A 26982-nucleotide genomic window follows, 5' to 3' on the forward strand; every position below is an offset into this window, starting at 1 on the left:
ATATTAATGATTGTTTTTTTTATTGAATAGACGCACCACGTGTATGGTATACAACACACGTGCGGGATCTGGGACGGGTAAATAAACATGTTTAATAGGTTTTTTTGTGGTTATGCGTTTGGTTTGGGATTTGGATTACTATCCAAGCGTTAGTTACTACGCTTTGAGACAATGAGGAATCTGTTTATGTCTAGTAATGTTTTCAGGCGTTATCTCTATTTTTACCCGATTGCGTCAGGAGGGTAATGATTTTCGAGCGTATGTAAAGTGTGTATGTATGTGCATTTCTTTGTCTTGGCCTACAGCCCAAACGGCTGGACGGTTTTTGACTTACGAGGGGTCGTTGAATTCGTCAGAATTGTGGTAGTGACATAGGCTATATAATAAAATAAAATAAACCGGCAAATGAAAAAGGGGAGAGAGGGCGTTTGTTGTTTTTTCTTACCATAGCAATACGAGGATCAAATTAAAGCTAGTGAAAATATCATTTCAAAAAGGTATGTACTTATCATATCATAATAAAACACTTTTTCCAAATTTGGTACAGCAACCACATTTAAGACACAATAATATACATTCATTTTTGACGGATATTAATGCAATTGCAATTCACTAATCATAATTTAGTAATTAAAATAAGGAAAATAATAACAGCTATTTGCATTGATTGATATTTTTATTTTATAAAAACACACATTACATTCATCTTATCTTACAAAATAAAAAAAAAACATAATTAATTACAATGGACGGACGACAAGTTACGCATATAAGTCACATTTTCGTCTGTAAAACATTTGAGATTATGTAATAAAATATGTAGTTATAAAAAAAATCATCATTCATAACTCAATTATTTAGATCAAAATATGTAATAAAATACCACCATTATGTTCATTTTCAGTTCAAGCAGAAATAATAAAATAATATTTATGTCCATTCACTGGAATTGATACAATTTTATTCTTATGAGTATAAAAATAATGATATTTTTATACAGCTTTAAGGAAAATATAATAAAAGCAAACAGTACTGATTAAAACTATATTAAGGAAAATATTCCTATACACTGAATTTGACTATACAATAATACTAAAAATATTGCTTAATAAATGGATACTTTTGGTTTTGTTTTTCATGTTAAGCTAAACTGGGTATAAAATATACAAAAATAATATAATTTGTAAACTAATATAAAAGTTGTAGACTTGAGAAAAAGATCTAACTCGTATATATAGTAAGCCGCATTTAAACCACATGTTAAATTTTAGGTCAAAACAAATCTATTGCAGGAAACGTACAAAGATGAAGACGCATGTTAATAATAAAAAAAACTTGTTGTCAGTCTTTTGTCTAAGTATTCTATGGTTATTTTTACAGAGTTATTATACAAAATTTAAAAATGCAGTGCAAACATTACATAAAAAATATTAAAACTAAAAAGCAGATCTTTAGTCTCGATATAAAATGCTTATAATTTTACTCATAAAAATAACATAAGACCCATTTTATAAAATTTCTAGAACTAATAGCAGCTACCATAAGTACACTAAGGGTTTAGCTGCAAAAATATTGAATAGGAAACGAAGGAATGACGAGTAAAAACACTATGTTATTGGTCATTCTATTTCGCAAACTTTCCTATTCGTATTTCAAATTAAGTTTTCTATTGAGCGTTACAACGTTAAACTTGCTAAGCAGTTTGTGTGAATCAATTTTCATTTGTATAAATGTTTAATAATAATATAAAAGACCGTACGTAAAATTAACGCTAGTATGTACTAAACTTGGTATTTTCCAGAGAAAGATAGTTCAATATAAAAATTCTAGGGAGGCAAAGATGTGGCCGATATTATCTTTCTACGGTGGGTCTACACTTATCTACATACAAACATTGGCTTTTGTTATAAAAATATACAATTAATTCAGATTAAAATGGACGGTAGTGTATAGGCACTTTAGCTTACATAATATCATTAAAATAAAATAAAATGGACGGAGTTGTAATAAGTGTATAAACATGTCTAAATTATCATTATTGCTATGGAAATGTATATATAAATGCTAGCTGAGATATGATGAGATTCATAAATTATTTCGAAGTCATTTTTGTGTCGGTCTACTGAAAAGACCATTAGGTCTACTGAGTAGACCAGTCTTTTCTTGCTAAAAGGTGAACATTACTGATAGTATACAAGTTTTCCAAATATTCTACAATGTATAAACTATGGTCTTTTCAGTATACCGTTTTAAGTATACTTTTAAAGTAACTTAGTAATTTATTTGAATATTTCATAAATCGTCTACAAGCAAACTTGGTATTTTAAGAATACCGTGTCATAATCATAATCATGATTTCTCTTAAACTAGAAGTCCAATTGATTTGCTATTTTCTTACTTATACTAGTAGCTGGTATTGTCTACTCGATCATGATTTCAAAATGGACGATACCCTGTCTTTCCTTTCGGTTATAAATGATGTTCTTCGCCCACGCTCGGCACTCAATATTGATCACTATGCCAGCTGAAAAGAAAATTAAAATGTAAGAATTGACCAACCTTGTTACCAAAAACTAAAATGACAGAAGTCTGTTGTCCAAAAGATCTGTCAGCAGGATGCTTGTGTATTAATTAAACCAATTGGACTGTCATTTCTATATATATTTGGGGATAATCAACAAAAATCGACCTAGCCCCAAACTAAGCAAAACTTGTACTATGGGTAACGCGGGATATCGGATAAAATCACACGAGTACAAGGCACGACGTTCATATTATGTATGTATGTATGTATGTAACTACAGTTAAATATAGAACTAAGGCTAGGAACCGGTTTTATAAATAACGGTATAAAACGGTTTATTTTGGTTTTACTCCGAACTTTCATAAGAACGCGAACGTTTTAAGAATTTTATAATAACCTAAATAAACCGGTTTATTCGACGAGCGACGAGACGGCCGTTGTGTGCCGCGTAAATAAAGACGCCGACATATGAAGAAACCGGATTTTATTCGTCTAAACCGGTTATTCTGACAAGAACTTTATGGAAATGTTTTCCTAAAAACCGATTTGAAAATAACGATTTTACTAACGAAACCGAAATTAAGAGCAAGAGCAAGAGTACATGATAACGGTTTGGAAATTTAACCGGTTTCCGAGCCTTGTATAGAACACAAATGATCTGGCCAATAATTTTCCTCAATGTAAATAAACACACGTGACACGATAAGGCGAGTATGCGTGAATAATTTCTACTTCAATGTCAAATTATACTTGCATTACGTATTTTACTCTCGGTTTCTAGATATTTTTTTTAGTAATAAGGTCTTGTACTATACCTTGATCAGCGAAAGATGGGTCTTGCACTTTGAATGACTATTCTTGTAGGACATTATTAGTGGTGCCAAAGTATCGATAATGAAGAGTAGGTAAGTTGACGATGGTGTAATTTGCTAGTATTTCAGATATATTTCACAGTGGTAAATCGTTTTGAGAGTTCATAAAAAGAAGTTGATTCGATTAGGAGTCAAAAACCCTATTTATTTAAAAATGACACTATTTTAATCTACTCGTATATCTATAGGGGCCGTGCATATTGGAGTATTAACAACCTTGTTGATATACGGGCTTATAGGATTTTCTGTTACTCGTACTTAAGTTAGCTCTTATAAATTATTCGAGACTTCAGAGTTGCCCCATATTATAATGCGATAACGCAGAACTGAGTCGACATAACATAACATGCGTTCAACCCAGTATGTTTTTCCTTTGGATTTCCACAATTCCCCATATTATAATACCGTAAGGAACAATTGAGTAAACATAACCATGGATACGTTCAAACTCGGATCTTATCAATCTGTCGCGGGTTGAGGTAATTTTATTCTGTGCGTAGCAATTCTATACGAAATAGCCATTATTACTTATTTTGCACCAATACTTACTTTTAGGTCTCTGTAGATATAGATATCCATATGGACTTACATGAGTCTGCTACTCACGTTAGCTAAAGCTCTGATATATTTTTAGGGTTCCGTAGCCAAATCGCAAAAAACGGAACCCTTATAGATTCGCCATGTCCGTCTGTCTGTCCGATTATTTTGAGTATTGAAAGCCCTGTAGACTTCACAATTTCCCCATATTATAACGCTGTAGCGTAGAACTGAGTCAACCAGGGTATGCGCTGTAGGCACTGAGCTTGCTAATTCAACCGAGATTCCGCCGCGGCGTGAGGTTATTATATTTGGAGCGTAGTAATTCTGTATGAAATAGTTTAATATGAATCTAGACGACCGGTCTGACCTAGTGGGTAGTGACCCTGCCTACGACGCCGATGGTCCCGGGTTCAAATCCTGGTAAGGGCATTTATTCGTGTGATGAGCATGGATATTTGTTCCCGAGTCATGGGTGTTTTCTATGTATTTAAGTATTTATAAATATTTATATATTATATATATCGTTGTCTAAGTACCCTCAACACAAGCCTTATTGAGCTTACTGTGGGACTTGGTCAATTTGTGTGAGTAATAATGTCCATTAATATTTATTTATTTATTTATTTATGATTATACGTACTTCTAGGTCTCTGCAGATAGAGAGCGACGAGCGGACTGAGGTAGCCCTCGGCGTTCTCGAAGGGGTAGAAGTAGCCGGGGAAGCCGCGGCGCGGCAGGTAGCGCACGGGCCCGACGTTCTCGCGGTCGGCCGGCGTCTCGCCCTGGCACGATATCCAGATCATATTCGTCTGGAAATAATTTGTAATTTAGACTAACAAGCTGTTTAGAGGAAATTTCGAGTTTAACCAATTAAAGGAAATAGTTTTCGACATCTCAAACAACGCACGACTTGAAACTTTTTTAAGCAGTCACCGCAGCATAGGAAGCCTGCAACTCCCGAGGAGTTACATGCGCGTTGCCGACCCTAACAACCCTCCCCTCGTGGAGCTCTAGCAACCTTACTCACCGTTGTCTTGAAGGCGTGTAAATATATTTTTGGAATATTGGTTTGTAAAGATGTTTGTGGACTCGACTGTACATTAGGGTGGTTTATTTGTCAAAGTCATATTTTTTTTTTACGAATAATTTTCAAAACGCGGTAGCGACCCCTAAAATGTATTTAATAATTCTGGAAAAAAATTTACATAGTTTTTTTAGTGGTAGATATTACATTAAGCAAGCATAGCATAGCATTAAGCATTAAAAATATGACTTCGACGATACAAGAACAACCATACTGTACATATACATACATGATTATTAGCACTGGACAGGCTTCGTATATGTTGCTGCAGATCTTCGGGCATGTCTGCTGGTAATTCATGGGGCTCATAGAACTCCGGTCTCCATCCGTAGATTCTGGAAATTTTCAAAATAATTATTGGTTATTCAACACTTTTAATCTTCTCTTTGAGAGCCACCTAAAAAAAACCGACAGTTGAGTATGGCTGATCTAAGCTTACTCTGCACCTACTTCTACAGTGTGGAAAAGACTTCATATTTTCATATAAATGTGACGTTATGATAACATTAGATGATGACATTCAACAATTTGTCTTAGAAAATGCCATGAAGTCAGCTTAGTTGAACTTTATGGAATAGTTCATAAATATCAGTCAATATTTAAAATGCCGTTGATAAGGGATTCGTGTAACTGCAAGCATGTACGAATCGCCCTTTAAAGTTGCTCTAAATCCCTTAAGCCATTCATAGGTTGGTATAGTCGAGTATTTGGGACAGATGCCGCCATGGCCGAGGGCCTAGAGGCGTTAACCGCGTGAGCTAAAGATACCAATATGGAGTATGGAATTAAAAGGAGTGACATCTCTTATGGTAGAACTGTTGCAAAAGTGTCCAGCTGTCAGCTATAAATAATAGTTCCAAATCTCGCTAGAGTAGCGAAGAACCTAGGTGCTATTGACGGAGTGAAGTGCGCTGTCTATGGTTTGATTTTTTTGTTCAAGTATTCTAGGTATTGTAGCGCCACCTATTTATGGTCTTTGATGACACTTTTTGGTACATGGAGATTTATTTCCTTACTCCACCTTCCGTAGATACCAATTTATTATATTAGTTCGCGTATCTGCCGTATAGCGCTGTAATCTGAGGTGTAATGTACGGCCAAGATGAGTTTGACCCGATATAACAATACAACCATAATTATAGTTAATGTAATGTATTTTTAACTTATTACTATCTCTTTGTATGTTTTATATCAATTTTGTTGATTATTATTGTTACCTGTCGTGAGTGTGTTTGTGTTTCAATTCAATTCAATTCAATACTTTATTGATAAAATAAAATTTTACATGTCAGGTACATTGTGCTTATAGCTAAGTCTTATAATTTAATATTACTCATAGTTGAGAGGCAAGGCTGAGTTAACGAACCAGTTGTTTTGTATGTATATATATATATATATGTACATAGTTTTACTCACTTTCCGTCTTGTGTTTCTGTGTGTGTGTGTGTGTGTAGACCGCCTGTTGTTTATTTCGTAACACTTTCTCCTTTATATGTTTCTCTGTTTTGCATAATTATCTATTTTGTATTTGTGCTTACGAATAAATTATTTATATTACAATCTTTTCTTCCGACACTTTTTCTTTCAGTATATGACATTTATTTTTGTTGTTTCATACCTACTGAAACTAAAGGGTCCTTATTCTCCATGTGCGTAAGGACCCTTCTATAAAGGAAACCCACATTTTTCAGACTTACTTGTTAAGTTTCAAGAAGATGCAAGGCGAACTCTTGTGGAACGAGAAGTGGTTTTCCTCCGTGCAGGGTTCGTAGCCGCTGCGTATGTCGACATCGCAGACTTTGCCTGGTGGAGGCGATCTGTTCCAGTCACAGTTGAAGATGTTCTGACCGGCGCCGGCTGTTTGACCCTTTTGCTTGTACACTGGAAAAGAGAAAATAGTTCAAACATTTGTTTCAATCTACTTCAGGACGTTCTCAAATCGTAGAGATTTAAATTATTTAGCCTCTTGTCTGTGTATGATAATTTTATTGCATTATTTTCGAGAACGATTTCAGCTCTATACAGCACACCGAGGTTTGAACCAACGATTCACGACCACCGCATGGCGAGTCAGGATGGCGGGTGTACCCAGGGATCGGAACCGGTTTTTTGCAAAAACATCGAAATAACCATATATTTCGGTTTATTTTATACTCTAAATGTAGGACTCAGTTGTGTTTTCAGATAACGACTTCGTATTATTAGATTGCCTAATTAGAAATGAAGTAATTAACAAAGAACGAAAAAATACCGTTTTCGTTCCCATACAAAAAATACCGGTTTCCGATCCCTGGGTGTACCTAAATAAAAATAAACTAAAAGCATACCATATTTTAGTACCTAATTTGTACTATTTAGTACCGCCTCATTAACCTTTTCAACGCCGAAGACCACTAAAACGGTCATCGTCCGTCGTGCCCGCGACGCCAATGACCATTAAAAAGGCTATGGCGGACGTTGTCAAAGCGACTTTCCTACTGTCAGTTAAGCTTCATATTCGCTCTTCACCAGTTAACTTTTTGGCGTCCATGGCATTTCTTGACACGTGTGGAAAAGCGTTGAAAAGGTTAAAAAAATTTACCTCCCGGTACTTAAAGTTATTACCAAATGACTGAATGTCAGAATGGTGGGTGTATTTTATTGTTGTATTGTAATTCTATAAAAAATAATTTTTTGTGACAATTTTGTACGTTCATATTCAATTATACATTTAGCCATTTTATTTGTGGTTTCACAAGTTTTACTCATTTTATACATACTCATATTACACTTTTGCATGCGCTACCATTTTTCACCTTAACGATTTCATTTCTAAGAAAAAACGCGACGGTACAATTATTTTTATTACGCCAGGAATTAGTTTAATTTGTTAAGTTCAATTAACTCAGAAAATTATGTCTTAAACAAGGCCAGGCGCCATGTCAAAGGATTATTTCTGAGAAAGACCTTAAATGGCGGGATGTCCTGGTTTTTGGTACCGGAAGGTACACTTTTTTTTCAAAGGAGCTACTAAATAGAACAAATTAGGTACAAAAACATGGTATGCTTTTTGTTTATTTTTATTTACGTACACCCGCCATCCTGATTCTCACACCGCACGGATATCTATGAAAAGTTTATTTAGGCTTTTTTCGTCGTTTCAAAGATAATGGGCCAATTGGAAATAAGGATGAAGGGCGACTCACCGAAGAAAACCCAAATGTGTCAAAATCATATTAGTAATTTTAAGTATTTAAGGTGGTTCGACTAGGTTACCCAAAGCTTAAACCTCACTAGATGGCGCCACAATTGCAAATTTTGAGTTTTAATTTTTTTGTGGAGTAGTCTTGGTATTTCTATACTGTAAATTATATTTAGCGCACTCTTTAAATAAATATTGAACTATTACAACAAACATTGAACACTTCATTGTACAAAAACTACCCCTTAATGTCGACAGAATGTTTCTCGACTCTATTTCTAAGTATCACTCACACATTGAAACAGACTTACTGGGATCCATGTAGTAGACAATTTGGCACAGCGTGAGTAAGCTTCAATGGCGTTGCGGTATGTACGTGGAAATACATGCAATAGGATGTGGGTTCGAGACTCATTAGAAATTTTTTTGTTATCAGTATTATCAAGTACCTATTATTATTAAATTATTTTATGAGAAATATGAGCGTTTTCCATGAAAATATTAAAAATCTGATTCTCACACATCATGATATTTTTGGGTTCTTCCAACTCAGAATCACTAGCATAATCAATCCTCGTGCTAAAAAACCCCGAAAATTTGTATTGAAATTTTAGTTTTACATTGTAATTTCTTTCACACTAAAATGTGACGTAATGGTATGGATATTTTAGGATATCTTTTTTTAATGCTAGGGTGGAGAAGATTCTAAGTAGAATGAACCTAAGAAAGTCTAAATTTGTAAGTCAGATTTTCCGGTATTTTTAAAAAAAAAAAACGCTGTATTGTTCTAAAATTAAAGCAATCCCTTACTGCCCAGCCTTTAAAAAAGTAGGTACTATTTTACAGTAGAACAATTAAAACATATTTTTACGATACATTAAATTAAATTACAGTGAGTTACATAATTGCATGGCCTTCTATTTATAACCATTATAAAAAGAAATGAGATATTTACCATGTTTGTTTATATTATTGATTTCCCGATATTTTGACACAACTAGAAGTTTCACACAATGCCTAGAGATAAAAAAATATTTATTTATTTTATTTATTGTCAATTTCATTCAACGGATCACATCATATCCAATTTATTTTCTACCTAGTTGGTTATTAAATTCTGTTACTGCAATAATCTTTATCTACATAAAATATACCAACGAAAGTTTAAAAACGTATATATTAAAATGAAGTACACAAAATCAGGAATTACATATGACAATATCATTCAAAATCGCCTCCTCTGGCTTTGACACAGGCCCTCAAACGACGAGGCCAGTCATCAATAGCGGCACGCACGATTGTCATGTCTAATTCCGTCACTGTCTTAACTATGGCCCGCTTGAGGGAGTTAAGATTTGTGTGGGGTTTAGCACAGGCTTTCTCCTCAATAACCTGCTATATGGCATAATCCAGGGGCTTAAGGTCCGGGCTGGAGGAGACGGCCAGTCTTCGTGGGCAATAAAGTCAATTTTGTTCCTTCGAAACCAGGCTTGAGTTGTTTTTGCCTTATGTGCAGGAGCTGAGTCCTGTTCAAAGATCCATGGCTGGTTTTGAAATAGGGTGTGGCTTAAGGGCTTCACTATTGGTTCGAGAACGGTTTCCAGTTTCCGGTTTTCACACTTTTTTCACAGAAATGAATCTGTGTTAGCCCTGAGTATGACACACCCAAAATCATGTTTGGCGGGTGCCCACATTTGTGCAACGCAATAGGGTTGTTTCCATCTACAAATCTTAGGGCATAATTGTATCCCAATAAATTCTTTTGGATTATAAGAACATGTTAAACTGCTGTAATGACCATATTTTTATAAAAATTGAATTTAAAATAACTTTTGGCACACATCACGTGACCAAACTCGAAACGTCATTGAAGATTCTGATGACGTCACAACTCTCGGATTGACACTGTTGACAGTTAGGCGATTAACAACAAATGACAAATATCAGTTGACAGTTCGTATCTTCTACGTATGTATGTAGTTATGTGTCAAACCATAAACTGTGACGTCAACAATTTTCAAAGAGCGTCTTGGGCGCGAAAGCATCTGTCAAAATATATTTTGTTAATTTAACATATTTAAAGCCGTTTTTAGTATAAAAGCTGAATTTTAAGGCAACTTTTAGTTAATATAGAAAGTACAAGCGTTTCAAAAAATTGGAATACGATTCTCTTTTAGGCCCCAATTCATTATAGATACGACGAGATAAGCGTTATGTGTGGTATATAATTATAGCTCACAAATCCACCACATTATGTCATTTTTTATTTTTTCGGTAGCATTTGTTTTAACGGAAATAAAGAGGTTGCAAATCGAGTAACAGAACTTCAGAACAGATATCATTTGATATTTACCAGTCGCTTTTCGGTGAAGGAAAACATCGTGAGGAAACTGGACTAATCCCAAAAAGGCTTAGTTTTACCCTCTGGGTTGGAAGGTCAGATGGCAGTGGCTTTCGTAAAAACTAGTGCCTACGCCAAATCTTGGGATTAGTTGTCAAAGCGGACCCCAAGCTCCATTGAGCCGTGGCAATATGCTGGGACAACGCTAGGAAGAAAGAAAGAAATCGAGTAACAGAACTTAGTAACCAACTAAGTATAATAGTTATGATGTAAATGTCCATATCATGTTGGAGTCATATATGTATTAGCCAACTAATTATTCAAGATCAATAAACTTAGCTCCCTTAGGTATTCGCCTAAGTACAATCTCGGGCAAAATTGAGTTTTATAAAAGTGAACTAGTTTCTAGGTCATATTTTCTATGAATTGGTCATTTTTGTAGACTCCAATTACAGTTACACTTTTCCTGGTTTTTCGCGGACCAGAATATCGATGATTTTTGTAACTTGATTTAGACGTTGCTATCATTTTCAATCCAAAAACACATAAAATCACAATTCAGAACATGCGGCAGCGTTGTTTTCTATCAAGTACCTCAAGCACCAGAGCGCCTACCGGGAAAATCGAAATTCGTCAATTTCGGGCATTTTTCTCTGTCACTCTAATTACGTCTTAGTGAGAGTAAAAGAAAGATCCCCGCAATTTGCGAATTTAGGTTTTCGCGGTAGGCCCCCAAGTCCTGTCAAGTTTCAGCAGTGTTGCCAGGTGAGCGGAAGAGAATTATCGTACTTGAGTGTCAATATTATTGTACCGTTGAAAAAAATATCGTACGCCAATCAAAAAGGCAGCCCCTAAAAATGTCTAGCAAAATAAGCTTAAATTTCCAATTAATAATAAAAAAAAGACAATTTTCGTCTAAATTGCGCAAAAAATCTGTTTATGTTTGTGTATTTTTGGGATGGACTCAAACGGTATACAGGAAATTGTGACATTTTAAACTTTAAACTTACACCAAGGAGCCGAACACCCAAAAGATACTAATTTTAGCCTATTTCTGAGAGAAAGTGTCATATTTTGCTTCAAATTACTAGAGTTTTAAGGTGGCATCATCCAAGGGCTGAAAGTATAGTACTTTAGTGTACGATAATGCTCTTTGGAACATTACGTCATACCGGGGCCCAAATTATCGTACATGTACGACAATTATCGTACGCCTGGTCACACTGAGTGTCAGTGTCGACAAAGTCAGCTATAAACGCATCAAACATCGCAACGTCGCGCCGATGGCCGGCCGAGGCATGGAGTGGCAACGCCGCAATGTATTTGTACACGACATTTGTCACACACACATGAGTAAAATTTATAAAAATATAACGTTGATTATTGCATGATTTCTGTATGAAACAAAGTTTTTCTATTAATTTAGCGCAAATGAATATTCGAAAGTAGATAGATGCGCAACTATTTATGTAATAATATTGTGTAATTAATTAATTAATAGCGATTGTTTTTTGTATGAAAATCGAACCACCTTAAGCATTTTGTAATAGATATTAGATACCGACCAAGGCAAGTCGTAAAATTTAATCATCAAAGTTATTCATATTCGAATTGCCACGTATGAGTCTTAGGTATATAGCCCAGGTGTATGGGATCGGCCGAGGTGATCAAAAATATCTGACCACGGACAATTGAGGTGTGTTCAGATATTTGTGAGTAGTGGCTGTTCCGATGATATTTGATGGCGCCAGAATTCAGGTATATAATAAATTAAGTTAAATTTATTATGTTATGTTCGATAAGCCAAACAAAAGAACTTGCTTTGTATTTCGTTTGTAAATAAATAGTTGAAATTAATTTGTAACACAATGTAGTACGCCATGTGCGGCTTAACGAGGTTAAAAATAATCACATACAAGCGCGCTTCGCTTATTTTAATAACATTTGAACTATACCACTTGAACTGTCTATTTTATCACAGTATGATAACATCAATAATATCAAACACACAGAAAAACAACGTTTCTGTGGACAATGCAATAAAAATTATCGACCCATGTATATTACGTTTTTCTTATTAAAGTCTAAAATGCTGCAAAAAAAGTATACCGTATGTAAGGTTGCAGAATAAAAATCAGCTTTTGATTCTCTTAACTTTGCGATGTCTACAGGAAAGACGCGAACGAGTTAAGCATATGTACAATAATGTGTATAGCCCAATAAGTTTTTAGTTTGAGTATGTGACAATGGGGTCTGTTTACTTGTAAACTCGAAATAATTTACTAAGTAAGACTGTTTTTTTTTTTGTTTTATATATAATCGTACAAAATACAAGAAATTAAACTGTTTCAATTAATTTTGCACTGTCTAGCCCACTATACACACACAATATCGCTGTGCCCACTTATCTTGGTCTGACTCTAGGACCACGGGTTTTAAAGAGAGGTTCTCACATTTCTTCTCATTGCCCCATTAGAATTTCTCGCTAATGTCATTGTTGTAAAAGATACCTCAATTTGAAATTGTCACCCTATATAATAGTTAATTAATTACCTGATAGGAACTTTTTCAGCGCATCCTCCCAGTATTTGTAGCTGTCGTAGCCGGTGCCCTTGTACCAGATGAGGGTGCTCCGAACGTCCGGCGGGAGCGGCCGGAAGCCGAGCCCGGGGCTGGTGCCGATTACGCTGTGCTCTTGCTGGAAAGGGAACATTTAAGGTTAATGTGGATAAGATCGTCATATAATATGCTGAATAAATAAATATTAAAGGACAATCTTACTCAAATCGACCTAGACTACGATATACGGTACTAAACGACGATATATATAATATTATTAAATCATAGAAACGGAACTTAATCGCGTATTGAGTTTTAAATTTACCTCCGACGTTTCGAGGACGGCGTTGTCCCCGTGGTCTCGGAGAAGACTGGCTAAAGTTGATAGCAACATCTTCTAACCGCGCGAGTTTTTCGAACTACCCGCCCTTGGTCTTGTTTATCAACTTGAACGTTTTGTGCACTAGGGATGTTAAACCGTCCTTAAATATATGACAATGCTAATTTATAAATCCCATGACTTCGTGTCTATCTTGAATAAGCATTTTTAGAAGTTTGTACTGTTTATTTATAATTTGGGAGGTTATTCAACTGGGAACTAGAATAGTAAATAGTCATTATGCCTTGTCTTAACTAAAGGGGTCCACTGATTACGTTCGCCGGACGATAGATACCGTCCGGCGAACTGATAATCCGTGGGCCCCTTAAGAAAGAATGGTGTATCTCAGACAGGGCCGGATTTCCGCCAATGCCCTCAAGACCCGGGCCAAGGAACCCAGGCAACCTAGCAATGGTTTTGAGATGGAAAAGGGGCCCCCGTATATTCTAATGTAGGGCGCCCTCGATCGCTAAATCCGGTCCGGACATTTACATTTATATTGCAGAAAAGATGCTTAAAAACTGTTTTTAGAATGTACATGGATGAATCGCTACGTGAAGTGTTTAGGGAGAAGCGCTTTTTGACTCTTACCGGTATTTATATATTAGAATTAAGCCTATTTGTAAAAAAACACCCTGAATATTTCACAAAGCGTTCATGCAAAGAAAATATCAGATCACAATATAAGTACAATATGGTACTTCCGAGAACTAGCACCTCAATATATAAAAAAAAGTACGTTCATATCTGCTATTAATGTCTTCAACCATCTGCCAAACGAAATAAAAAGCCTCGAAGGAAATACTTTTAAAAGATGCTTAAAAAACTTTTTAATAGACAAAGTCTTCTATAATTTAAAAGAATTTTATAACTATGTAAACCTAAATGTATATTAAAATATAGTTTAAGATAAAATGTTAAAACCTAGTTTAAGTTAAAAATAATTGTATACCCGAGAAGGGTAAAACTGTTGATACTCATCAAAAAATGTACCTAAGTCATATTCTTGTACCTACACAGTTTGCACAATAAATATTTCTGATTTCTGATTTCTGATTCCAGGCATTTTTAGCATACAGGGTGGCTCCATTCCTTCGATCATATTTTATGAAATAAAAGTATATATTTGTCTCATGCATACCTGCAATCTTGGAACGCGCGGGTTGATGAACTGCTGAAGGAAGGTCGTCATGCAGATGGCGAATAACAGCACCAGGGACGAGTAGAAGATCAGGTAGAACAGCAGCAGTTTACCTGAGGACAAGTTTTTATTTACGAATATAAATATAGGCAATTAAAAATGTATAGTTACAAACTTTCACTTTAGATACGAGGATGATCAAAAGTTTGCGAAATGGAAGACATCAGTTAAATATAAATTATAATTAGCTGGCTATGGATTAGGTCTTGGTGGCTCAGATGGCAGAGCACTGGAGTATCGATCCAGAGGCCGTGAGTTCAAGTCTCACCTAAGACAGTAATTTTTCCACTTTTAAGTTTATTCTAAGCTAAATAGAATCGTTCGCAGACATTTCTGCTTTTTAAAAATTATCTTATAAATAAATTTAATAAAAATTTATAAATAAATTTCTATTTTCCATTTTGAATATATAGTTAGTCAGATTATACATTCACAAGCCACACAGTTTTCATTAATGAAAATAACACTGATGTAGCTCTAAAACTAACATTAATAATTCAAAACATGCAAAACTTGAATTGTTGAAAACAACATTTGACCTTCTTTCTCGCGTTGTCCCGGCATTTATGCCACGGCTCAAGGGAGCTTGGGGTCCGCTTGACAACTAATCCCCAGAATTGGCGTAGGCACTAGTTTTTACGGAAGCGACTGCCATCTGACTTTCCAACCCAGAGGGTAAACTAGGCCTTGTTGGGATTAGTCCAGTTTCCTCACGATTTTTTCGTTCACCGAAGAGACTGGTAAATATCAAAGAATATTTCTTACATAAGTTCCGAATAACTCATTGGTACGAGCCGGAGTTTGAACCCGCGACCTCCGGATTGCAAACTAGTGCCTACGCCAAATCTTGGGATTAGTTGCCAAGCGGACCCCAGGCTCCCATGAGCCATGGCAAAATTCCGGGACAACGCGAGGAAGAAGATAATGACACCCTTATCTTTGTAGTGAGTCATCAAAATCCTTGACATATACAGGTCTCATATCTAGTTATAATGCCCTCGTAAGTATGTGAAAGTTTAATGTTAAAAATATGCCTATTTGTTGTTCTTGGCCTAAAGCACCCCAGAGGTGCAAAGAGCCTTCACAAGCTCGCACCACACTTTCCTATATTCAGCTCTCCTTCTGGCCTCGCACCAGCTCAACCTGGCTGCTCGTAGCTCATTCATGACGGACCGTTGCCAAGAGTGTACAAGGCGCCTGGAGCCACGGCTTCTGTCCGACGGTTTCCGAACGAAAGCTATGGTAGCGTTATTCGTTTCCCTGCCTATTTAGTCAGCTTCATCAACAAAATGATTGTGAACAAAGTTTTGTAGATAGTCAGATCATTCAAGGTCCAGAATTCATTTACTTTAGTCTGTGATACGTGATACTCATAGAAATGTATAAGTTTTGTAGCCAAATTTTTAGATACTTAATTATATGAATAATTACTAGATTCTGAAAAATATTCTCATTAGGCGGGTCCACACAGAACGAGCAGCCTCGTGAGGAAATTTCCTCGCGCGGCAAACGCCCGGCCTCGCGCGGCTGCGTGCCTGTGTAACTTTTGCCTCAGCACGTTTGCCTCTCCCGAGCCAATTTACACGGCAAGATAGGGTCACTAGGCACGTCTACACTGGCCGTTTTGTGCGCGAAGAAATTGGCATGTTCGCTCTGTGTGGACCCGCCTATTAACACATTCTGTTATATATGAAATTGTTTTAAACTATATCCATCGCCAGTAGAATCCATGTCTAGTACGATGTTTACATAAGACCCCCCTCCAATTGACCCCCTGTCTGACCCCTAATTAATCAGCTTACAGGCTTCTCCTAATTGGATTCTGACACAAGTGGCTGCAATCTCATTAATCCTATTTGGTTTATCATGGTTTATATTTATACCAAGCGTTGATAGCATGACAGAAAGGATTTCCATACTGGTCATGGGTTTAAGCTCACTCAATAAGAATTTGAAACTTGCTTCTTGGCAAAAGAAAACATAGCGAGATAACCAAATTACTTATCTATAAATCACATCATTTTTAGGGTTCCCTTATAGGATATGGATCGGATCGGATCATCTACCTGTCTCTCCGTCTATTTGCTCTGAAACTACTGGACCTATTAAGAGCAATTCCTAGCTGAGCAACTTTTCAAATCTCGAATTTTTGAAGCTATGTTTCTGTCGCGCTGCGGTGGGCGGGAGCCGGAGCTATCTAAGTGTGAGTGCGCGCACACAGACGCGAGACTCGAGCGCTCGCTCATTGCGCGCCGTTGCGTCGACATGTCGACATCGCCCGCGAGCCGGACGGAATTCATCCTGCGCTGCCCGAAGCAAGTTGTTTTTGGTTTCATATCACAGATCTCATATTTTGATCACATAATATTGTTTTTCATTTTTATATTAAACTGTATCTATTAATTACCATATAGGTAAAAACTGCAAAAAAGAATGATGTCCCTGCTTCGGTCGTCGTCGTACAGTCAAGTGCAAAAATACAACGTGTCCCAAAACTCAACGATAAGCCGGCACCAGAGGATGGAGCTGCTTATGATTAGTCGAGAAAAAATAAGGAAAAAAATATATCTCAATTATTTTAGAAATTACAGAAAAAAAATGAAATTCATTGAAAATCGACATCCCTAATGGTATTTTTAACGACCATGTCTACAAATATTCAAATATTACTGTTTTTTATTTTGTTTTTGGAAACTTCAGTAGCCCTGCTATCTAACACAGTTCTTAAAAATACCAAAATACATGTAGTTTTTACACAAAAAATAATCAAAATTCATTTTGTCCCTACAATTTTGAAAGATTGTTTCTTACAGTCCACTTTCAATCATCATGGTGTCAAAAAATAGTATCGACACCACTATGGCAATTATTTTCAAAAGTTGACGCAACTAACCAAGATTCCAAAATGGTATAATACTTTGGGAAACCTAGTCACAAAAAAAAACAACGAATTTTTAAACAAGAATCGACATTATTTAATGTTGGCGGTAATCACTTTTACTGTACCCAAAAAAGGATTTTTGTTGTTGAAAAATGTTGAATAAATGCAAAGAAATGGTACAATTTTATTTCCTTTTTTTTTAATTCATTTACTACATTATTAATACTACAGTAAATGTTCAAATTGCCTGCCACCGGCATTAATACAGACATGACATCGCCCATCGCAACATTGGACGAGCTTCGCCAAAAAATCACACAAGCTGCGGATCATATCAATGGTAGAAGATATGCACGACGGATAAAACGATCATTTCTAAGGCGATGTCATGTCTGTATTAATGCCGGTGGCAGGCAATTTGAACCTTTACTGTAGTATTAATAATGTAGTAAATGAATTTAAAAAAAAGGAAATAAAATTGTACCATTTCTTTGCATTTATTCAACATTTTTCAACAACAAAAATCCTTTTTTGGGTACAGTAAAAGTGATTACCGCCAACATTAAATAATGTCGATTCTTGTTTAAAAATTCGTTGTTTTTTTTGTGACTAGGTTTCCTAAAGTATTATACCATTTTGGAATCTTGGTTAGTTGCGTCAACTTTTGAAAATAATTGCCATAGTGGTGTCGATACTATTTTTTTACACCATGATGATTGAAAGTGGACTGTAAGAAAAAATCTTTCAAAATTGTAGGGACAAAATGAATTTTAATTATTTTTTGTGTAAAAACTACATGTATTATGGTATTTTTAAGAACTGTGTTAGATAGCAGGGCTACTTAAGTTTCCAAAAACAAAAAAAAAACAGTAATATTTGAATATTTGTGACATGGTCGTTAAAAATACCATTAGGGATGTCGATTTTCGATGAATTTCATTTTTTTTCTGTAATTTCTAAAATAATTGAGATATATTTTTTTCCTTATTTTTTCTCGACTAATCATAAGCAGCTCCATCCTCTGGTGCCGGCTTATCGTTGAGTTTTGGGACACGTTGTATGTATCGAAAGAATCTTCTCATAAATATGGTACTACGCTCTTATTACACTGGTATAAGATGCTATGAGATATATTTTTGAGTAAGATGTGTACACCCATATTTTTACACTTGACTGTACCTATCCGTGACAGTAAGTTGGGTGTGATCATGGTGTGTTGTGAAATTTTGTAAGTAGGTATAAATATATGGTTAAACTACAATCTATTTAACTTGTAGTACGATGGGGCTAAACTTGGGTCGCCTTATTGAAGAACGTTTCGCAATGACAATCTGAGTAAAGTATGTTGGGGTAATGCCGGACAATTTTGGGACCAATTGAGAGAACTCGTGAAAAAACGTTTTTTCAAGATCTCAGCACATGACAGATTCTTGAAGCACGGAGCAAATCGTTAAATAATAACCGTAGATTCGGTCTGAATTTTGGTAATCTTCAATATAGAACGGTTTCAGTTTTGTACCTGTGTAAAGATGAGACATACTTTTTTTTAGGGTAACGAGTGTTTTGCCATCAAGGGAGAACATCGGATGGTGAAAAAAAGTTGCTTTTAATGGAAAGAGAATAAGATATCACAAAGAAATAGGTCCGGTTTCTATCCTTCTCGAATGTATATAAATTGCAGCCACCAATAATTACAAACTTAAAAGTTGTCATCGAAAGTTTTTATTTCGTATTTTCGAATCCGATCTTAACCCTGATACAAAAATTGGTAAAATTGTGGCTCTCAAACTTTGATACCTATGTCAGAAGGAAATTGTGGCTCTCAAACTTTGATACCTATGTCATAAGGCAATTTGATATGTAAACAATGTGCTAAGAAACCTCTTATTGTAAGGTTTACCCGAAGTAATAAAATAAGAAAAACGACTAAAATAATAGATAGGTTTCGAAGTTTTGACAATTTAAGATCTCGTGAACTGTACCTACAGGTTTAGAGAAAGTGTAAATGTATTGTTTATTGAAAGGACTGTACTGGAAGATATTACGTACTTAAGTAGGAGGGACAAAAATCGAAATAAAAAAATAATCGTGCCCAGTCATTTTTAATGAAGGTCGCCAAAAAAATAAGAATCAAACTTAGAAATCAAAAAGACTAAGTAGTTCTTAAAAAGGTCAAGGTCACTGAGAGCCCATCTTGAAGTATGGAAAATAAGTAAAATTGCGATTTTGTTGATATATTTTTGAAATTATATATATAGTTGATATACAATCTTTTTTCTATAAAATGTAAGGATCGTATGTAAAGAGTAAAGTAAATATATAGGAAAAGGGAGCCAAAAGTTGAAGTATTTTAAGGACACTAATTTCGAAGCCCTATCTCTATTTTGTATCCGAAACTAGCTATGTATATGCGTGCACATCTACATATGCAACTGTATGTGTAGGTACTTTATTGCAAAAAATTGCTCATTTGCTATCTATTTTACTCGATTTTGTTATAAAATTCAACATGTATCATCATCCCTATACAATATAAATACTCTTTATTGCACACCTCAATAAAAGAAAACAATACAAAAGAGAACAGAAACATAAGCACAGGTAAACAACATGCGGTCTTATCGCTAAAAAGCGATCTCTTCCAGGCTACCTTTGAGTTGCGGAAATTAAAAAAATGACATTGTCAGTAAGTAGGTGTACATACACATACAATATACATACATACAAAATAGACTCCAAAAATCTCTTCCTTTTGATTTACCGTCGCGTTGGTAGTGGTACGGGATAAAAATATTGGTACGAAAGTGTGATCAAGAAAACAATAAATGTGATAATTAAGTAGGTCAGTAGGTAAATTGAAGAAAATTTAAAGTTTGACAATCACTGCTGTTTTTTAAATAGGTAAAGATCGGGTTGTTTCTCTCGCATCTTTACCTGGAAGGGTCAAGATCGGATATCGGTCTGCAGCAGTCCTAGGTCTGTTTTGATAGGATAGTTATATAAAAAAATATCGAAAAAGAAATTATACATTAACACAATTACAAAAACAAACACAGTTTCGTCACAATACGCAAAATAAATTACATGGCGAAGATCGGATAGAAGAAAAAAATTGCGAAATTTACCTTGCTCCCTGTGATTGCGCATAACACAAGCCCGACGCCCTGAGCGACACGGGGACACTGGCAGTCGAGGCGCAATGAAATGGCAACATTGCCAACATTAAAAAAATAAAGCCAAATTAGGGAGACATGAATGTCCTACGTTCTTCACCCGCATCCGGTATTTACCCAACATACCTACCTTAATCGTTGAACCGCCGCATTTCAAAATGGCCCTTATTTTGATATCGGCTAGCCGTATTGTAATACGGTGGATTATACAATACGACTGCGATTCTTATATATAAATCCCCTCGTTAATGTAATTTCATTTTTGCTATCTAGTGGCAAACATCAAAGTAGTTATCTTTTACTTGTGACGCACAAGTGTGAGCAATGTAAAATACTATAAGTATTTCTAAAAAAAATTGCCTTGTTTATTGTGATTATACGTAGTAAAAGAAATTATGATTATTAAATTCGCAAAATGCTGTCTTTTTATTTAAAATAATGAAATAATTAGACCAGTTCCGAAAGTACCGGGAAATCCCTGTTCTTATTTCCACCAGTACCGAAAATCCCGGTTCTTTAAAACAGTACCGGTTCTGCAATCCCTAATAAGGATGTTATGCCCATCACTATTCCTTCTGTGTACGTATATTTAGAAACTGTCTCCGCCTCCAATTCGTGCGATAAGGACAACTGCAGCTCGGACTAAAATTCACTCGCAAAAAACTCAAAAATCGAGGTTTCGCTCTCGACTGTTTCCTCCTCCAAAACGCAACCAATCATTATGAAATTTTGGAAATTGCAAGAGGAAGAAATAATCTATGCCGCTATGTTTTGATTTTTTGGATATTTGTTGTCATATTTGTATACTGTGCCTTTTTTTACAGCCAATTCAATTGAGCCGTTTTTGCGATTTTTGAGGCGCTGTAAGTTTCTTCAAAATAAAATAATCCAAAAAAGCAAAACATAGCGGCACAGATATTGATGATATTGATCTTATTTGAAAAAATCATTGCTCTAGGTTCAAAATCCAGGGAGGAAACAGTCGAGAGCGTTAGTATGGAAAAATCACCACTAGGAATTCCTCTTAAGTTTAAATTGGTACACCTATGTAAGTCTGTGACCCAAAGACACACATGTAACTACTATGAGCTACTTTGCTTCAGTTTTGTACATTCATTTTCGCACACTAGCCTCAAACGCAAGAGCAATCGTAAAATATCTGTGAAACTCCCACATTTTTTGATATTATTTCACGTATTTTATTTTTGTATTAATTATGATATCACTTTTTTCTAATTAGTACCTGGGCGACCGAGCTTTGCTCGGTTATAACTATTTATTGTAATATGGTGGTGTATAGGTGATAATTTTAACTACATTTTTTTCCTAAATTAAACTTGTCTAAAACAATAAAAATTAAAAAATTATATATAAAATTGAACATATAAAAAAAAACAAAAGTTAGTCACCGGGCGAGATTCGAACCCGTAACATTCGTTTAGCAGTCCGCGTCTTAACCCGCTGGACCAGACGGACAGTGGCTGGCTACACGAAATTAGCGACCATATTCTGCGTCGAAAAAAAAACGTATGAAAACTCGAAAACACGCGTTTTCCCAAACATAAGACTAATCTAGATCGATTGTTTACCCCCAAAAACCCCCATATACCAAATTTCAGCAAAATCGTTAGAGCCGTTTCCGAGATCCCGGAAATATATATATATACAAGAATTGCTCGTTTAAAGGTATAAGATATACATGGACTGATGAGACCACTAAGTAAATACCACAATATCTTAACTCCGAATGTATTGTTTCTAGTGCAAAATGAACACCATCTCTGTCAGCAGTACTTTTAATGGCTTCTTTCCTAAACATTGATATAAGCCATGGTTTTTGATCCGATCCATTCGGGTTTCACTAACATTTCACATTCAAATAAAAAACATTGTTAAAAATAGTATAGTAATTATGCTATCATAGTACACACACCAAAAGATTCCCTTTAAGCTGAAAATGAATTCCCTTTTAGGCAAAATAAAATAGAACAGATATTTTATCACATATATTACTTCCAAGTAAGTAGAGTTAGAACTTCATTGTAATCAAATATGCTTTAAATAAATAAATCAATATTATAGGACATTATTACACAAATTGACTAGTCCCACAGTAAGCTCAATAAGGCTTGTGTTGTAGGTACCTAGACAATGATATATATAATACATATATAATTATAAGACTTAAATACATAGAAAACACCCATGAATACATGCCTTACCAGGATTTGAACCCGGGACCATCAGCTTCGTAGGCAGGGTCACTATCCACTAGGCCAAACCGATCACTTTAAAGTAATATATCTGATAAAAAAACACCAGGTGTTTTTATATTATAATCATATGAAAATTGTTTAGGTGTTAACTTTTATGGAGATCACCACTTCTTAACACAACTAAATTACAGATGGTTAGCAAAATAATGACTGCGTTAACAGGTTTAATAGTACAATACAACACAGGAAATTTGCAACAAGTGGCGATAAATTAAATTATGACCAAAGGGAATCTTTTAAATTGCGCATGATGTGAATTATCTATTTACATGTGTATGGTACAATGTTCTACAGTAGTTTTTTTTTTCATTACTGCGGTAAAGTAGCATCTTATGTCTAGTCAAAGGTCCCACTTGGTACTTCATTTTAGGATGTGATCCTTATGGCAAGCGACAAAGTGGGACTTTTTGCTTTGAAACAACATATATATACTGTAAAATAAATTATGCATGAGGTTGATACTAGTATGGATCCATGGCATAAACTGAACATTTTAATCATTTGTCTGAATTGAACTGTATCTTCATCTACATAATTATTAGGTACAAAACTAACAAGGTAATACTAATACAACTTTATGTGTAACCTCACGCAAATATAAATTAAAGCACCTTTTAAGTTTTTTTTTTTTAATCATAATGATAAGAAAACAAAAACAAATAACAAACTATTTAACAATAAAAAGGAAACATGAAACAAAAGCAAACAACAGTTATGAACTAATTGAGAATAAAAGATGACCCATCCGGGTCATCGGCAAAATTGTTTACGAACTGTGTAAATCGAGACAGTTTTTGTAAAGGTAAGCCACACCCTCATTGTTTTTAACTAATTGACCATTAATCATCACTTAAAATGTACTTCCCCGTTAAAACTGACTTAAGTACTAAGTATGCTAAAGTAATAATAGCAGAACTTACCCCAACCCTTAAGTGATCTTCCCCTGGATGCATTTTTATCAAGAAAATGCGAATGCTTTCGTGAAAAGAAATCGCTGCCGCTACGCACCCCCTGGAATCTGGAAGGTTTTCTTTCAATTTCAAATTCCTCTAGCTTTGGATTTCGAGACATTGTTATTAACTTAATACACTATTTAATAAAAAGCCGAAATAAACAATGAAAATTATACGCCCAGCAGCAGCGTTGTCTCAACCGCTTTTCGTGGACGTGACAGAACTAGTGATGCACAAAGCGGCAAGAGATGTAACCTATTTTTTATTTGACTAATTTAATTTAGTAGGTAGCAAAGAATACAATACTCACTGGGAGGTAGGTAGGTAATTTCGTCTATTTATGAGACGGCTTACCTAATATATATTTATTAAGCGTAGTATTTCTATTTAAATAGACATTTCAAACCAAATAAATATCGTAAAATGTAGGGTTCGTTACTATATTTTTAATTTGTAATCACGTCAATGAAAACAGACTAACTAAAAAAAACAACTGTCAAATCATATTGTCTTTTGTTTGAACTTCAGTCAATAAATTGAATTGAAGGAAGTAGATGAAGTGATTATTATTTACCTATTTCGCACAAATTCTTAATAAATTCAATCAAAAAAGCATTTTTAAAAATGTCATCGTCCCTTAATAAGATGATTATCATCGTTGGATTCATATCTCTATTCCATTCGGCGTTTTCTGCCGCACAACGTAAGATTTCACACTCAAGTTTATTTTCACTATATATCCCTAACAAAACAGCACACTCATTATTGGGATGTTTCAGATCGATCATACCTACGAATAACTGCACAAGAGTTCACCGGGCTACCTTTGGACGTAAGTATTTCGGAATTCAAAATTGTGCCCCCAATTAGTTCCACTTCCACTACCCAAAGGTTGTCTAACGATATTGCTTCGTAGCTATAAGACCTCCTGTTGTCTTCTTTATTTGTAAATATAACCGCAGCCTACAAAATGTCCCACTTTGTCGCTTGATTTTAGGACACCTTGACGACTTAAAGATACAAGCAAATCTCGTTCTAATGGCAAGCGACAAATTGGGACGTTTTGCCGGCAGCGGTCACAAATTACGTTGCTTTTATTGATGTTTGGTAAACAGGAATAAAAACAACTTTAAAACTCTGACCATGTTAACTTTGCAGTAAGAATGCATCCATATCTTAATAAGCTCCATAGTTGACTTAGCCCTTGGCATGAACACTTAGCGTGGTCTGACTTTATACTTTTTTTATGATGTAAAAATAATGCTCTAAAGTAGCGGTCACTAAATGGCGCAACGCCAGCCTATTTTGTGCTGTACATTACATTTGCTTATTAAATAAGTCAAGTAAATGAGGTAGAAACAGACCACAATAGTCATTTTTATTCAAAAAGCGGACGCGGAAGAAACTAATTGGTGACCCCTGGTCCAGAGTCCATAAATTTTTGTACTACACTCTTATTGTTGTTGTGTGTGTAACTGTTAACATTGTTTACAGATTGTAGTCCAAGCAGTAACAAGCCTATTTGCAGTAATGTGGGGAGTCCTAAATGTGGCTGGGAACCTTCGCGAGATCCACGCTGCAGCCGAGCTCAATGCCATCAAATGGGACACGCAGCGCAACCTGCCCTCATTCTACATCTTTAACCATCGTGGCAAAGCTCTGTCTGCCGAGTATCTACCTCCTAGTAGCAAGGCAGAATTAGAATATTCAGATTAATGTAGGTTTATTATTTATTATGTATAAGGGTAAATAAATTGGTTAATTTATGACATTTTGTGTTGTATCTGCCTTACTATTTTTTATTTGCTTGTCTGAGCACTACATTAGGCAGGTCCACACAGAGCGAGTGTACGCGCGAGGCAATTTCCTCGCGCGTATGCTCGCTCAGTGTGGACCTGGCTTTCGGGTAACATCCTCCTAGCGTTTGTCCCGTGCTCTGACAGGGTCCGCTATCCTACTTTTCTCCTTCCACTTTGCTCTATCCGTTTTCCGCTACGAAAGTCATCCATTTTTCAAGATGTTCAAGAGATGTTCAAGCGCAACGACAACAACCGTCTGAGAGGTCACTTAAAGCAAGAAAGGCATAGGTCTCACAATATCCCTTACAAACACTTTTTGAGCAACTAAGTAGTGTGGGCTTGGAACAAACTCCCAGAAGATGCGTTTTCAGCACAAAATGTGAACAGCCAGGTCCACACAGAGCGAGCATATGCGCGAGGCATTTTCCTCATGCACAAACCGGCCAGTGTAGACGTGCCTCGGCCGAGCCGGCGCGCTCGGGCGAGGAAAATGCATGCGCCCCCTTGGCCGAGGCACGCATATTATATGTACTACTCGTTCATGATAACTATCTTAATGATTACACATGATTACAAGTCATATCAGTTGTCATAACTGCCTGCCTACTTGTTAAATAAAATAATAATATGAATATAAAACCAATTGTACAGTCAAGTGCAAAAATATCGAGGGCTTCATGCTAAAGGGGCGTATAAGCAAGAACCCTACTTTTCAGGAGAGACAAAAAACTGAATAACTTTTGTTACAATGTACCGATTGTTCTACAATTTTGCATAGAGTATTTAAATTACTGTCTGTTTCATGTGTCATGCCTAGTTTCGTTCTACGTATTCTAAAAAGCAGTAATTATGTAGTTACGCCTCTTTACCACGACAATAATTTCCGACATACAGGTTGAAATTTTTTGAAAAATACTTGAGATTTATGGTCGTATAATTCATTTTTTTTTTCTATTCGATAATTTAATCATGAAAGGTGGAAATACTGTTAATAATGCGAAATACTTTAATTTTACAGTAATTTAGTCATCATTGTGTAGTTTCTTCTATTTTTTCTGATTTTTATACGCCCGTCTGGGCTGACGAATCTATCGTGTAAGTATCCTCTATTTGTGGCCGTATAATAGGGCGCCAAATTATATTTTGACTAAATATTCATAAATTCATCTAGATTTTACCATTAAAATGATTCCTGATGGTTTTGATAGTGTCACAACTG

General features: G+C 35.5%; 2 protein-coding genes and 1 long non-coding RNA gene across 3 annotated transcripts in view; 2 read left to right on the forward strand and 1 right to left on the reverse strand.

Annotated features, from left to right (window-relative positions):
• Positions 1-26982, forward strand: part of LOC133518415 (uncharacterized) — a 166220-nt gene that overhangs the window by 60504 nt on the left and 78734 nt on the right. The gene's annotated exons all lie outside the window — the stretch shown is intronic.
• LOC133518410 (sodium/potassium-transporting ATPase subunit beta-2-like) lies at positions 658-24198 on the reverse strand. Its single transcript, XM_061852088.1, has 7 exons — positions 23932-24198; positions 14622-14734; positions 13096-13240; positions 6718-6901; positions 5250-5355; positions 4577-4745; positions 658-2524 (listed from the first exon to the last, which is right to left on the reverse strand). The coding sequence occupies exons 1-7, from the start codon at positions 24080-24082 to the stop codon at positions 2421-2423; spliced, it is 972 nt and encodes a 323-aa protein (XP_061708072.1). The 5' UTR covers positions 24083-24198; the 3' UTR covers positions 658-2420.
• On the forward strand, positions 24474-25733 carry LOC133518413 (ER membrane protein complex subunit 5). Its single transcript, XM_061852091.1, has 3 exons — positions 24474-24667; positions 24744-24796; positions 25459-25733. Exons 1-3 carry the CDS (start codon positions 24589-24591, stop codon positions 25678-25680), a joined length of 354 nt encoding a protein of 117 aa, XP_061708075.1. The 5' UTR covers positions 24474-24588; the 3' UTR covers positions 25681-25733.

The sequence above is a fragment of the Cydia pomonella genome, chromosome 5, assembly GCF_033807575.1.
Source record: "Cydia pomonella isolate Wapato2018A chromosome 5, ilCydPomo1, whole genome shotgun sequence".
Lineage (NCBI taxonomy): Eukaryota > Metazoa > Arthropoda > Insecta > Lepidoptera > Tortricidae > Cydia > Cydia pomonella.